The following is a 14573-nucleotide window of genomic DNA, read 5'->3' as shown; positions in this document are numbered from 1 at the left end:
AGACCACTCTTTCAGAAGCAAGTCAAGTATCAAATGAAATCTGCCTTAGCAACAGAGGCTTTGTTTGCAAATTCTGCGTCAAGAAATTTATTTTGATTGGCTATTGTGTCAGATTTGCCCAATCGGCAATCATCGGATTATTCCATTACAAGCCACGCGATGATCATTAAGTGTTTTTCTTTCCATCCAAAAACATTATAGGGGCTCCCCAATTGGTTGAAATATGAACATATTATTCATGAAGTTGAGGGCTTTCTTAATCATACTACCATGGCTATGATGGAATGTGAACGGAGACAATAGGCATGGCTTGCAATGATGCATACTTTGAGGCTCATGGTACACTTTGTATCAAGCATTATAACAAGTTTCTTCACTTCCTCTAAAATGGAATGCAGAGGCAATAAAATGGCACTCATTTGTAATCAATGAATCCTTATTCATTCTTTAATACATGGTTTATTCTGTGTTGATTTTAAAACATATATACTATTTCTTGACTAGAAAGAAAATTCCCAGCTTGTTCTATTTTGACACTTTTCCCCTCCAGCTGAATGGCTATTGGTACCATTTCCATACAGTAACAAGAGTACCACAAACGGTATATAATACACCCATAAAAATGCTTACATAGGCTGTTTTTCTTAAGCCACAGTTTGTAGAACTTTGCTTCATCTGGCTGTGACATACTTTTTTTGCATCATATGAATAAAGGGTCTTAGCTTAAAACTGTGACAGGAGGTAGATAGACAAACCAAGAGTTCTGTGTGTAAAATATTTCCCCAAATTTGACCATGTTCAACAACCTGTAAATATTTGATCATCAAAGAAAATTAAAAATTGTTGAGAATCAAAATCCTTGCACTATGCACATCTTCAACTGTGATAGGAGTTAAAAGGACAAACCATGTCCTTTATTCAATATCATATCATATTTCCTCAAAACAGACTAACTTCAACAACCTGTAAATTTCTCAAAAATAGAAGAAAATCAAAATCCTTGCCACATACACATCTTCCATACCCATATAAATACTCTGTAAAACAAGAAGGTTCTCATTTGAAAACTCTGGGAGTTCACTGGACAAATCATGTACTCTCTATGTAATATTTCCTCAAAATGGACTAAGTCCTGTAATTTTCTCAAAAATTGAAGGAAATCAAAATCCTTGCCACATGCACAACTTCCAATATCCATGTAAAACAAGATAGTCCTCAGTTAAATTATGGGAGGACTTTGCCTGACAAATTATGTACCCTCCATATAACAATAATTTTCAAATAAAGGGGCAAAACTCTTGCAAGAGAGGTCGAATTGGATCAGAATTGTAACATGATCTAGAGTGATCCACAAAGACGTTACATAGCAAGTTTCAGCTGGATATGTGACAGAGAAATGAAATTAGAAACAGAATACCCCAAATGAAAGGATGGACAGATGTACAGACATCGCTGTACCATAATACATCCCGTCTAAAGACGGGCGTAAAAAAAAAAAAACCGTTGCATATGAATGCCTCTCCAAATTCCAACAACCTTAAATCTTGATAGACAAGTTTATCCACGATACTGGACAGAAAACCAGAACATACTTGCACAATCAACTTACTCTGTTGAATAAGCCCACATCTGCCACATTGCCGGCATCCTGAAGCACTGATTCTGTGTAGTACTCATACATCTTGCTTGCGCTGACATGAACCTCTTCTTTCTTCTCAAAATTATCCATAATCCTGAAGACAAATTGTGAATCTTTTAAAACGTGGAGAGAGTTCATTTCTATGTTATTATCGTAAGCACAGTTTCTCAGGGTGTCCACTCTCTGTGGAACTACAGCTCTACAGGAAAAATCTCCAGGATATATCAGAGAGCTACAGGTCAACCCCATATAAAAACCTCCCATTTACAGTGGACATTTTTTCTGCGCATGATTGAAGTCTAATACCACTGTATTCTTGCACTAACTTCTCACAATTTTAATATATGACAATTTTTATCGTGTATCTAGTCGTACCATCAAACATTATTAAACTAAAGGTCACATGTGTCAGAGTGTAGTAGATTTTTTTCCCTAGGAATATCAATTTTGTAACAGACTCTTCATTAAAAATATTAACAAATTATTGATAATATTTATTAAAACAAGAGGCCCATGGTCCACATCACTCACCTGAGTCACATTCGCCCATATTTAAGATTTTCCCTATATATTCGCATGTAAAGCTTTGATCCCCCATTGTGTGTGAAGGGGGCATGGCCCTTCATTTAAAGAAATTTGAAAGCCCTTTACCCAAAGATGCTTTTTTGCCAAATTTGGTTGGAATTGGCCCTGTAGTTCTGGAGAAGAAGTTGAAAATGTGAAAAGTTTACAAACAGACGGACAGATGACGGACAACAGGCAATCAGAAAAGCTCACTTGAGCTTTCAGCTAAGCCAGGTGAGCTAAAAATCTCAAAGCACAAAGTTATTAACCAAATAAAATCACTTCATGATTACCATACAAAGCAATAACATTACACAAACAGGAAGTAAAATAACCACTGATTTTTCAACATTTTTCAAAAGGGTCCTGTGGCTTTCAAATTGCAGGCTTTCAAGTGACATTTTGCAAAAAATAAGGGCCATTTTTAGGGCAAAATTATCAAAAAATAAGGGCCTTTTTTAGGATTTTTAAGGGCTTTTTAGACAAAAATAAGGGTTAAATTTACAAATCAATAGGAAAGAAAAAATGTTTTACTCACCATTTGCAAGAGCAATAATACAACAAGAGGCCCATAGGCCTTATCAGTCACCTGAGTACTAGTGAAAAAGTATCACTACTTCTATGGGCTATAAAATCTAGAAAAAATTTCCTGTTCTGAATATCTAAGCTAAATTCTAATGTTCAGCAACAGTATAAAACAAGATGTGTTCTTAAAACTTCACTGCCCTCAAAAGTGCATACACTGATGAAAGGCTTTAAAGAATAGGTGTATTAATATTAAAACATCTGCAAGTATGCATTTAGATTTTATACAGTATCAGCAAACTTACACATAAATACTATATACTAATTTTGGCCCTACCCTGGGGTAAGAACCCTTACTCTGGGGATCATCAAATTTACAATTTTGGTACATGCAAAAGACTACCTGCTCTATCCATTTGGGTTCAATTTAGTATAGATAGCACTAAAGAAGATGTTATTCAAGTGTTTTACACATAAACACTATATAACAAGTTTGGCCCCACCCTGGGGTCAGAACCCCTACCCAGGGGATCATGAAATTTACAATTTTGGTAGAGGCCTTCCTGCCCTACATCACTATGCATTTAGTTTTTCTTACATATGTGCAGTTCTAGAGAATATTTTTTAAAATTGGTCAATTTTGGGCAGTTTTTACCCCGCCCATATGGCCCCAGGGGTACAGGAGTCCTGAAATTTACAATTTATGTTCCCCTTCTTCCAAATATCTTTCATACCAGATTTGAAAAGAATTGGAATAATAGTTATCAAGAGGTTAAAAATGTCTATTGTTTACACATTTGAAAACTGACCATTTTGGCCCCACCCTGATACCAAAACCCCTACCCCTGGGACCATCAAATTTACAATTTTGGTAAAGGACTATCTGTTCTTCCTAAATATTTATTTACTTTCAATTTAGTATCCATAGCACTAAAGAAGATATCATTTAAGTGTTTTACACATAAACACTATATACCAAGTTTGGCCCCGCCCTGGGGTCAGAACCCCTACTCTGGGGATCATGAAATTTACAATTTTGGTAGAAGCCTTCCTGCTCTACATCACCATGCATTTAGTTTTTCTTACACGTGTGTGGTTCTTGAGAAGATTTTTGAAAATTGGTCAATTTTGGGCAGGTTTTGCCCCGCCCCTATGGCCCCAGGAGTGCTGGAGTCCTGAAATTTACAATTTATGTCCCCCTTGTCCCAGTGATGCTTCATACCAAATTTGAAAAGAATTGGACTGGTAGTTATCAAGAAGAAGTTAAAAATATTCAATTGTTAACGGACGACGCACGACGATGGACGAAAACCAATTGCAATAGGTCACCTGAGTTTACTCAGGTGACCTAAAAATTAATTACCCACTCAGAAGATCATACCAGTGGTCATCAACAGCCATATTCGGCATTCAGCACAAACCATGATATAATTCAGTTGGACTCCCATGGCTCACAATCAATGCTGAATATAGCTGATAACCATCAAGATGTCTTCTGAGATGTACATTTAATCAACAAATTCATTTTCTGAAAGTATACTAAGGGCTATTCCAGCAAAAAACGTATCGGGGGGGAGGGACGGCAGCCGATATTTTTTTGGATGGGTGGGGGTGATTTGGGAAAATATATTTGTATGGGTGGTTGTCTTTCAGGTTAAATAAAAAACATGGGTGCCTGTGAATTATGATAAAAATGAAAACGTATCACGTTACGTTTCTTTTATTACAAAAGAAGAAAAGCAGAGCCATTCTACATTAACTTAAGTACGGAAAAAAGATTGATAAATGGGCAGATAACTCAATGTTACCGTAAACCTTTCCCCTCCAAGGCGTTACCCAACCTATTGTACCTGTCCTAAACGACCACCTGTCTAACGCAACCAACAATCATGAGTTTTACAACCTTTTTGTGTAATTTCACCTTTATGAAACGACTGTACATTTTTTCGATTACAATGCGATTCCTACTTTCGATTTCAGTCGAGCATGACTATTCTGGGAATTATCACCCCTAACACTTTCGTTTTAAAATGCACAGGTAATAGCTCGGCGGTGATCTTCTTTAATCGGCACTCTGAATCAATTATTATACCCATGCTATCAATTGGATAACATGTAATTAACATCCAGCGTCATGTGAGGTTAATTACCAAAACCCGAGTTGTTGTTTATTTAACAAAATCAAGAATCAGGAATCACGACCATCGTTTCCGAAGGTGTGAATTTCGACAGACTTTGAGATGTTCGGGGTCGGGGTAATTTGGATATGAAATCTCCCACCTGGTATACCATTACGTTTAACAGAGTGGAAAATTTGCCTGATTGCGATATAAATCAGGTAAATATTATGCTTGGGACTGAAATTTCAGATGAAATATTCGCGAGTTTCCTGTACGAGAGATTGTAGGGGGAAAAGTCAAAGGATAAAAGTCACAATCTATATGCATACACTTTGTAATTTAGGGAAATATCTATGTCTTGCACGTAAGTTGCGAGAAAACCTAACTCGTTGAAAAGTTCTTCTCCGTTGCTTGCTTGAATTTGTACACCACTATACAATGCCATTTTATGTATACATATTGTAACTGATGTAATAAGACACTTGTCTTTTAAAAGCAATAAAGAGAGTAACAATATATGTGAATTTAAATTTAAAGTGGTATAATATATTCATATTTTAATTAGTTTTATATCATTAAAAAAAACAACTTCTTGTTATTTCAACAATTAACAAGCACCCAGATCATGACATGAATAAAAAGGACATGCACATCTAGTCCAGAAATGATATGACAATATCCCACATCATTAGTCTAGTGAAACTGTTCGTTTATAATAAGCAAACAGAGCTTAGGTTTCTACAACTCGCATGTTTCCAGAGTATACAAAATTAATTGCATTTTTTCTTTCATTTTATATGCTGAGATCATCCTTTTTTCTCCCTACCAAAATTGCATTGGAAACCAAAATATGTAATTTTTTCTGCAATGATTGCTATCTTCATCCCCCAATGAAACAACAAAGACAGACATTTTATTGTTTATATTTTTTGCATTTTTAAAAATATAAACTAGAATTAAGTTCTAAAATATCATTTGATTGATCGGAGCATTTGTTACATTAAATGAAAGTATTGAATTGTATGGGTGGTGGTGGCAGGGGAGAATCTAATTGTATGGGTGGTGGTAGCAGAGGAAAATTTAATTGTATGGGTGGCTGTCTTAAAAATAAAGTGCCTCCCCCCCCCCCATATTTTTTTCGCTGGAATAGCCCCAAGACTAAATTTAATAAATTCCAACACTTACTTTATGTCAAATTTATTTAAACTTTCAAAATTTGAAAAATGTAGGAATTTCAACAAAATATTAGGGCTTTTTTTAGGATTCTAAAGCCCAAATAAGGCAAAAAAAGGGCTGTTGTAGAAAAATAAGGAAAATAAGGGCCCACTTGAAAGCCTAAAATTGGGAAAAATTGTCAACATTTTGATGAAATTGGGAAAACATAGACATTATTGTAAACATGCTAAATATATCATATCAAACAAGAAATCAAACACAAATTTATGTCATTCTTTTAGTTTACATATTCAATTTTCTTTTCTTTATGCTTCTAAAAAAAATTACGATTCTTTCTAAATCATATAAAATTGATGCGTTTTTGTCATATCATACACTTTACTATTCACATTGAACTTATTTTTAAACAAATATGTTTTTTACTAGTTTTCATTATTGGGCAAAAATGATGCAAGTTAAATTGGGGGGAAATTGGGTTATTTTTGGAAGGGGAAAGGGCCGATATTTGGACCTAAAATGGGTCTTAAAAAATCACTGATAACATCTATAATTTGGCTCACACAGACGAGAAAATCACAACAAGTCTGTTCATCTCACTATTTGTTGATCATAAGAGATAAATGTTCTGTGAGAGTGAAAATGTTTAGTATTTCAAAAACAATATGATTTCACCAGTGATTTTTCTACATTTTTTACAAGGGTCCTGTGGCTTTCGAATTGGGGAAAATTGTCGACATTTCAGTCAAATTGGGAAAAATCAATTTTATCATAATAAGGTTTAAAATCATATCAAACATTATATCATATATTTATTTTACACATCTAATTTTCTTTAACCTACTAAAATTTTCAACTATTCTATCCAAATCATAATTTCCATAACTCTTTCTTAAGTCGTATGTATATAATTCACAGCGAATGTTTATATTTTTCAAATACATTTTTCTTTCATAATGTTATTATAGTGGGGAAAATGCAAGCTAAATTGGGAAAAAATGACAATTTTTAGGAGGGGAAAGGGCCAAATTCGGACCCGAAATGGGCCTTAAAAAATCACTGTTCACATATTTGGACTAATCAAATATAAATGTTCCAAAATTTACCAGGAATACCCTGTAGACCGGCACATTTCAGGACCTCTGGGCTTTATTGAATGTTTGAAAGTATGTTTGGAAACAAGTGTAATGAAAAAATATGTTAGTGATATCCAATTTTTTTTCAAATCCAGGTTTTAAAGCTGTATGGTCCGAATTACAATATTTTTTTCCATCTCGTAAAAACGTTATTAAATCATCGCACGTATGTAGTTATGAGACTGTACGTCATATCATAAATTATTTCACCTGTTTTAACCCAAATAATTTGATTTTAAATCAATGTTTACAAATAACCGCGTCAGACTGCCAGTTCAAGTGACAGTCACGTGACCAGTTCAAACTTTCAGATCATCGGTGGTCTTTTCTGTGTAAAGCCGTGTATTTTGTTATAACAGTACCGTACCATAAGTTTAATAGAAATACAAATACCTCTTAGTAATTCGTTGTTTTACGCTCTTTCAGCCTTAAAACTAGACAGTTGCGTACAAGTTAATACATCATGTTGGAATTCCTCTGACACGCGTGAGTCTATTTATAGACGTCTATTATGGGATGATTTATATATGTAGCCACTATATTTACTTTCTAAATAATATTCGCACTGTTTTCCTTTACATGCAGATGTTTTCAAGCATGTAATTGAGGGAAAGTTAATAACTTTATAAAGTAATTAATCTGCTTTCAAGTAATTATGTCCAAAAATAATACATGAACATCGGGTCATACAGCTTTAAAATGCAAAAATACAGCAACATAAGACCTCAATTATATGCAGAAAAATTTGCAATGCAATTCATAGGAGTGGATCTGTAGTTCTCCGTTTTATCCCAATTTCCCCCAAAAAGCTACCCTCTATCAGCATTACACAACTGAACAATTAGGATATGAAAATAAGTTCAATGCTTATAGAAAACACAGCTAACATAAAAATAGAAGACACTCTAAACCTGATATGAATATCATCGGGTTATTTTGTCATTTCATGAAAATATTTGACAGAAATAGTATATCTATATTTTACCAGTCTTGGCACTTCTGCTCAACAACTGGGATTGTCCTTTTTCGTTTCTCAAACAGAATATCATTTTCTTTAAGATAAGCCGGAGGCGTTTGTGGAGCTCGTGCCTCTTTCTTTTTCTTTGGTGGAGTTGGTGGTGTGGTAGCGGGGGTTGTTTTAGCTGGGGTGGCAGCTTCTAGAGCCTCCTTCTCCCTTTTCTTTTCCTCAAGGTACTCCTGTGTCTTTTTCTTAAGTTTGATTGCTGGCATGTTGAACACCAGCTACTTTTACCACAAGCTACACTTGAATAGAAAATGCTCCCTGGAAAATAATACAATTATTGTCTTTTATCATTTGTTTTCTAGTATAGACACATTGGTCAAGAAAAATCCAATGACTTAATGAGATATTCCCTAAAAAAACAAACCAAAAAACCCCAGAATGGTGGGGGGGGGGGGGGGGGGGGGGGGGGGGGGGGGGGGGGGGGGGAGTAGTGTCCACACTTCAGGTGCCTGTGCTAAGAGCTAAGAATCAGACCAAAATAACTATTGATATTGATCAAGACTGGGACCTTGTAATGGAGATTGAGCCAAATTAAGTACTTTTGCAAAATTATGGATGTTTTACAACTATGATACTTATATTGAGAATAGTCCCGTGCAGTGTTTGAAATTAGTGTTGGTCTGTCCTGCGCCAACATACACATCGAAGGACCCGTGAATAGTACAACTAAATGGGTCCTTCTCATAATTTTGGGCCAACGCATTTGCCGGGAACAAAACTTTACAACATGCGTTGGTTTAAGCATTTAGTTCACCTAGTTTATATCTATCCAGCATTTTGATTGGATTTGTTGAAATAAATGAACCAATGAGCGTCTTTAAAAGAAATGAGATGAAACATATGAGATTGGTAAAACTAGTTAATTGTATCATGATAGAATCAATTGTGCTTTTCATGCTTAACTGAACGGTATTTTTAATTAAACTCTAAATAAATTTTAAACAATCCATGACCATTTAAAACTCTGTTATGTCACTTATAATGTTTGACTTTTCATACTGTACAAATGCTTGTGAGTTGTGACAGACACTCTTCATGAAATGAACTTATTTTACCCAATCTGGTAGGGAAAACATTGTGGCGTTTTTAAAAAAAAAAGTGATGGGTAATTTTGGAGCCTACATTGCCTTGGAAGGACTCATGTAGACCCCTTTGCTGCGACTCCTTTGGTCCCATTGGAAATAATTTTGAATTTCAAACACTAGTCCTGTGGGGATCCCAGTTAGAATAGGTCCTCAGAACCCCTTGCTTGTCATAAGAGGCGACTTAATTAGACGGTTATTGGATATGACTGCAAAAACCGAGGCCCTGTGTCACAGCAAGTGTCACTGTGTGGCACAATAAAGATCCAGTGAGCGCCAAGCATAGGCCTAAATTTTGCAGCCCTTCACCTGCAGTGGTGACATCTCTGTATGAGTGAAAGAAACATTCTCAAAAGGGATGTTAAACAATACAATCAATAAATTGAGAATAGAATGAAAAGTTCTTCAATATCAAAGACCCAATTTTAAAGGGGCATGGACACAATTTCCACTGAAAATTTTCAAATTTCATTTTTAATGTTTAGAATGCTTAACTAAGGTATTTCTAATGGTCAACAAAAATTTGAGTGTCAGCTGTCAAGGTACATGGGAGATACAGAGTTCACAGTTCTTTGTTATGTAAACAAGGCTCCTGCCATGTTTTTATTTACATAGGTTGAATATGCTAGTAAAAGTTTCATTTAAAGCAGGTTTTTTAAATTTAAGCGTTAATTCTGAACATAATTGAATAGTTTCTAGTGTTTGGCACATCTCATTTTGGATCACATGCTATTTTCTATTAAGCAATCTATATGTAAACAAAAACATGGCACGAGCCTTGTTTACATTACAAAGAATTGTGAGTGATGTATCTCACTTGTAACTCAACAACTGCTATTCAAATTTATGTTGACCATTAGAAATACTTTAGTTAAGCATTGTAGACAGTAAAAATGGAAAATTAAATTTTTTTTTTAAAGCTAAAATTGTGTCCATGTCCCTTTAAGCCACTGTCCTTGAAATTTACCTGGACTAAGAAAAAAAAAAAACACCATACTATCCATCAATCACATAGGAGACAAAAGGTCAGACCCTGATTGACAGATTTGACAAAGTGCGTCAACTGGGAGTTTATGATGGTTGGAATTTGGGATTTAGAAATATAAAAAGTTCCCATAGTAGCAGCACCAGCTTTCGTGCCTACCGTTTTAAGCAATTCCTTTTCAAGCACAATTTACAGAATACCCGAATTACCTCTGTCAGTAGTGTGATTTCACCAAGAACATATCTGTTGCCCCAAAATACGGCAAGAAATGTTGGATAACTTCCTCAAACTAATTTTGGTCACATCAATAAAATTGATAATAATTTCATTTCAGATTAAACTATTTACATTTTCATTCTTTTTCTAAATGATGGATCCATTTGGCAAATTTGTGCTTTTTGCTTATTTCATTGTGTATAGCAATTAGCACTTAGGTAGACCCTGGCCACTCCAGGTAAATAACATCTGTCTTGATTTGGTTATGCCTACTTTTCCAGTAACCATATGGTCATGAAATGGGTCTCTGAATGAATTTAATTATTCTATAACATCTCTTTATCATAGTACTGGGATTGACAAATGGTTGAAACCTCTACTTTAGAGGAAAGGTAACTTTTGTGGGGGAAATGTTTGGCCTCTTTTCAGTCCCAATTCTAGAGAAGATATCTCATATAAATCGCATTGAACTGAGGGAACATCTAAATAGGAGGAATTATTTGGCCTTGACCTAAATAAAATATGTTACCAATAACAAAACGACATTTTGATTATCAGTGTAATGCTTCAATAACAAGTTCCTTGTTCCCAATAATGCAATTACATTCGCTGCTAATCATCTAATCTAGCTTAGTAGTGCTTGACCGAGTGGCCTTCACCTTCTATCAACATGCAGATTTAATTAATCATGGATACACAGGGTATCGTATTGCACTCGGTTGGTTTTATTCTCTATCTGTGCTAGCATCTTCAGTCTTTAACTTGGCTACATTGATACACGATATCAATAAAGGATTTTCATGAATAAATTAGTTTAAATTTGTGATAACTTTGTGGTCTGTTATGATGGTGCGTGTGGACAAAAACAATTTCAATGAATATAATTCAGACATTTATGCAGCTAATTTATCATTTAAAAGTTTGCATTATTGGTAATTGGGCCTCAATCTACAATGAACAAACCTGCAGCGAAATTTGAAGACTGAAAAAAATACTTGCGCACTTTTTGCGTTGTGTACTACGTCATCAAATATTGCCGTGTATTTGAAGATAAGTCGCCCCATATAATGTCGGATTCGAAATAAAATGTTATTCTAAAAGTAATATTTCTATACTGTATACTGTATACTTTTCTTGATTGTCTCATATTTCGTGTTTAAAGTAATATACAATATTTCATTTTCCATATTTAGTTTATATATTTCATATTGTGAGAGAGAGAGAGAGAGAGAGAGAGAGAGAGAGAGAGAGAGAGAGAGAGAGAGAGAGAGAGGGGGGGGGGTCACATATCAGAGACACATATAACATGTGAACATGTGTGGATGGTGATGAAATTCCTGCCTTAATTGAAATGAACATATTTTTCAACATTGCAAATATACCAAGCAAAGTTTTATTTGGTACTAGTATTTGCTGCATTGTAAACTCATTCAAATTCCTCACGTTTAATCATATTATGTATTATAAAATTTATGATCGGATTCATTTATAGTCATTCATTTTATTGAGAAACTCCATAGGATCGGGCAACAGACATAGCCTGTATAGGCCATCTCCCAAATACAAAAGGTCAAATACAAAGTTAACTCCCTGGTGTTAATGATTTAGGTGTGCAAGATATTTTCAAGATTTGTTTTAAAACTACATCTGATTCTTCAGTGCAGTGGCTACAGTATAGAATCCTACATCGATTACTCCCTGTTCATTATTATCTTTTAAAAATCAATATCAAAACCACTGATATCTGCAATTTTTGCAATAGTAAGGCAAAAACTATTTTGCATATTTTTGTCATGTGTGATAAAATAACTCCACTTTGGAGAGACTTTAGTTTGCATATTTGCAGAACAACCTTTAATAGACTTGGTTTTAATAATGCTATTAATATCATTTTGGGTGAATTTCCACTAAATAAGAACAATCGAGTAGAAAACAATATCATATTATATGCTAAGCAGTATATTTTCTCATTCTTATGTAAAAATAACATTTCAACCTTATGACACAATATCACATAAAATAACACATTCTATAAATAATATCACGTTTTGCATTTACAGTCACAGATTGGACTTTAGAATTGCCCCAGCACTAGGCTCACTTAATATATCACTTGATATTTGAAAGGCACATATCAATACACAATTCTAAAATGATTCAATGGACAAACTGGAAAAACATTTTTGAGTCACAACTGTAACAAAATATCTTATATAAATATATACATGTATATCTATTTTGTACTCTACCTATTACTTTTTTTAGACTTGAAATATGAAGAACTATCAAGAGCTTTAAACGATATCCCTAAAACCTGTAAGCTACCTGTACTGAAATTGTATGCATGTAGAACCATTTGTGTGTGAGTATGTTTGAATGGGTGGTGAGTGTGAAATGTAAAAATTCCATTGGTATTATACTAGGTTATTTAATATCATATGCATATATATTTCAATGGAAAAATGCAACAACAAAAAGTACAAAGTACAGTTGATTTTATTTGTTGCAACTTTCATCCATTTTGCAATTTGTTAAAATATGTGAATTATAAATGAATGAGAGAGAGAGAGAGAGAGAGAGAGAGAGAGAGAGAGAGAGAGAGAGAGAGAGAGAGTAAAAAATTAGCACTATAACAACAAAAAACTTCAATGGGTGAGAGAAAAAAGGAATGCATGTCTATACAAATTGAAATCATCGAGTGGTATATTAGTAGCAATAAAAATGTCTCCTCTCAATTAACAAGAGTACGGACGGAGATCTTCGTCTAGTCCAAATCACAGACATGTGTCCCTGTCCACACACACGCCCACGCCGCTCAATTCATTTTTCTTTCTTTGGTATCTTGATATGATTTCATCATTAATTGATTACCCAATGGTTTGAATTTGTACGGGTTTAGGGTTTATACAAGTCCGATTGAAGTGAGGCTATACGCTGATTGTTGAATAAACACACGCTTGGTTTGACACGCGTCTTTGAGTACCCCCAGACCAGTAGGAGAACCTAATTTGGAGCAGTATGAGGAGAATCATATGACACCCATGTCGATTTCATACCATTCATTGGCTGAACTCAGAAGAGGAATTAAGATGCCAGGTAAGACGATGTTTCATTAAAAATAGTAAAAATGTAATTCGATCATAGTCTATACAAATTATCGATTATTTTTGGCCAATAAATGTACCATGAAAATTAAGTCCAAAACACGAATGATTCCATCCTCCAAAAAGGGTTGTTTTTTTTATTGATAAATACATGTACGATATTTCATATGTTTTTACTTACTTGAGAAATAAAAATGAAAGAGGGGCGACGTGTCTCTGTGATAAATTTACACTTCCTATGTTTGAAGCTTCGATATCTTTAACAATTGAAATGATGGCCATTTCCTCGTGAGTGTAAACAATGTACGTATGAATCTAGATAAATATAATACGGTTATTTCAACGGCTGGGAATTTATTACGATAGAACTGAAAGTAAAAATTAAGTATCGAAAATAAATTTCATTTTTAGCTCACCTGAGCTGAAAGCTTAAGTGAGCTTTTCTGATCATCCGTTGTGCGTCGTCTGTCCGTAAACTTTTCATACTGTCGACTTCTTCTCCAGAACCACGGGGTCAATTTCAACCACACTTGGTACAAATCATCCTTGGGTGACGGGGTTTCAAGTTTGTTCAAAGGAAGGACCATGCCCCTTTCAAAGAGGAGATAATCACAAAAATAGGATGGGGTCATTTAAAAATCTTCTCAAGAACCACTGGGTCAGAAAAGCTGAAATTTACATGAAAGCTTCCTGACATAGTGCAGATTTAAGTATTTGACAATCATGACCCCCGGGGCTAGGGTGGAGTCACAATAGGGGATCAAAATTTTACATACAAATATATAGGGAAAATCTTTAAAAAGGCTTTTTCTCAAGAACCACTGGGCCAAGAGAGCTGAGATTTAAATGAAAGATTCCTGACATAGTGCAGATTCAAGTTTGTAAAAATTACGGCACCCAGGGATAGGTTGGGGCCACAATAGGGATTAAAATTTTACATGCGAATATATATAGGGAAAATCTTTAAATATGGGGCAAGGTGAGCGATGTGGCCCATGGGCCTCT

General features: G+C 34.7%; 1 protein-coding gene across 1 annotated transcript in view; it reads right to left on the bottom strand.

The window, feature by feature from the left end:
• Positions 1-11516, bottom strand: part of LOC125671315 (heterochromatin protein 1-binding protein 3-like) — a 52527-nt gene extending 41011 nt beyond the window's left edge. The window contains exons 1-3 of the mRNA XM_056162232.1: positions 11428-11516; positions 8143-8439; positions 1610-1733 (exon numbers count right to left, since the gene is read on the bottom strand). Coding sequence (XP_056018207.1) covers positions 1610-1733; positions 8143-8387 — 369 coding nt within the window. The 5' untranslated portion in view covers positions 8388-8439; positions 11428-11516. The remainder of the gene's footprint in view (positions 1-1609; positions 1734-8142; positions 8440-11427) is intronic.
• Positions 11517-14573: the final 3057 nt, after the last annotated feature.

This window comes from Ostrea edulis, chromosome 4 (genome assembly GCF_947568905.1).
Source record: "Ostrea edulis chromosome 4, xbOstEdul1.1, whole genome shotgun sequence".
Classification (NCBI taxonomy): Eukaryota; Metazoa; Mollusca; class Bivalvia; order Ostreida; family Ostreidae; genus Ostrea; species Ostrea edulis.
The sequence above is the reverse complement of the archived record's forward strand: the minus strand, read 5'-3'. Positions and strand labels throughout refer to the sequence as shown.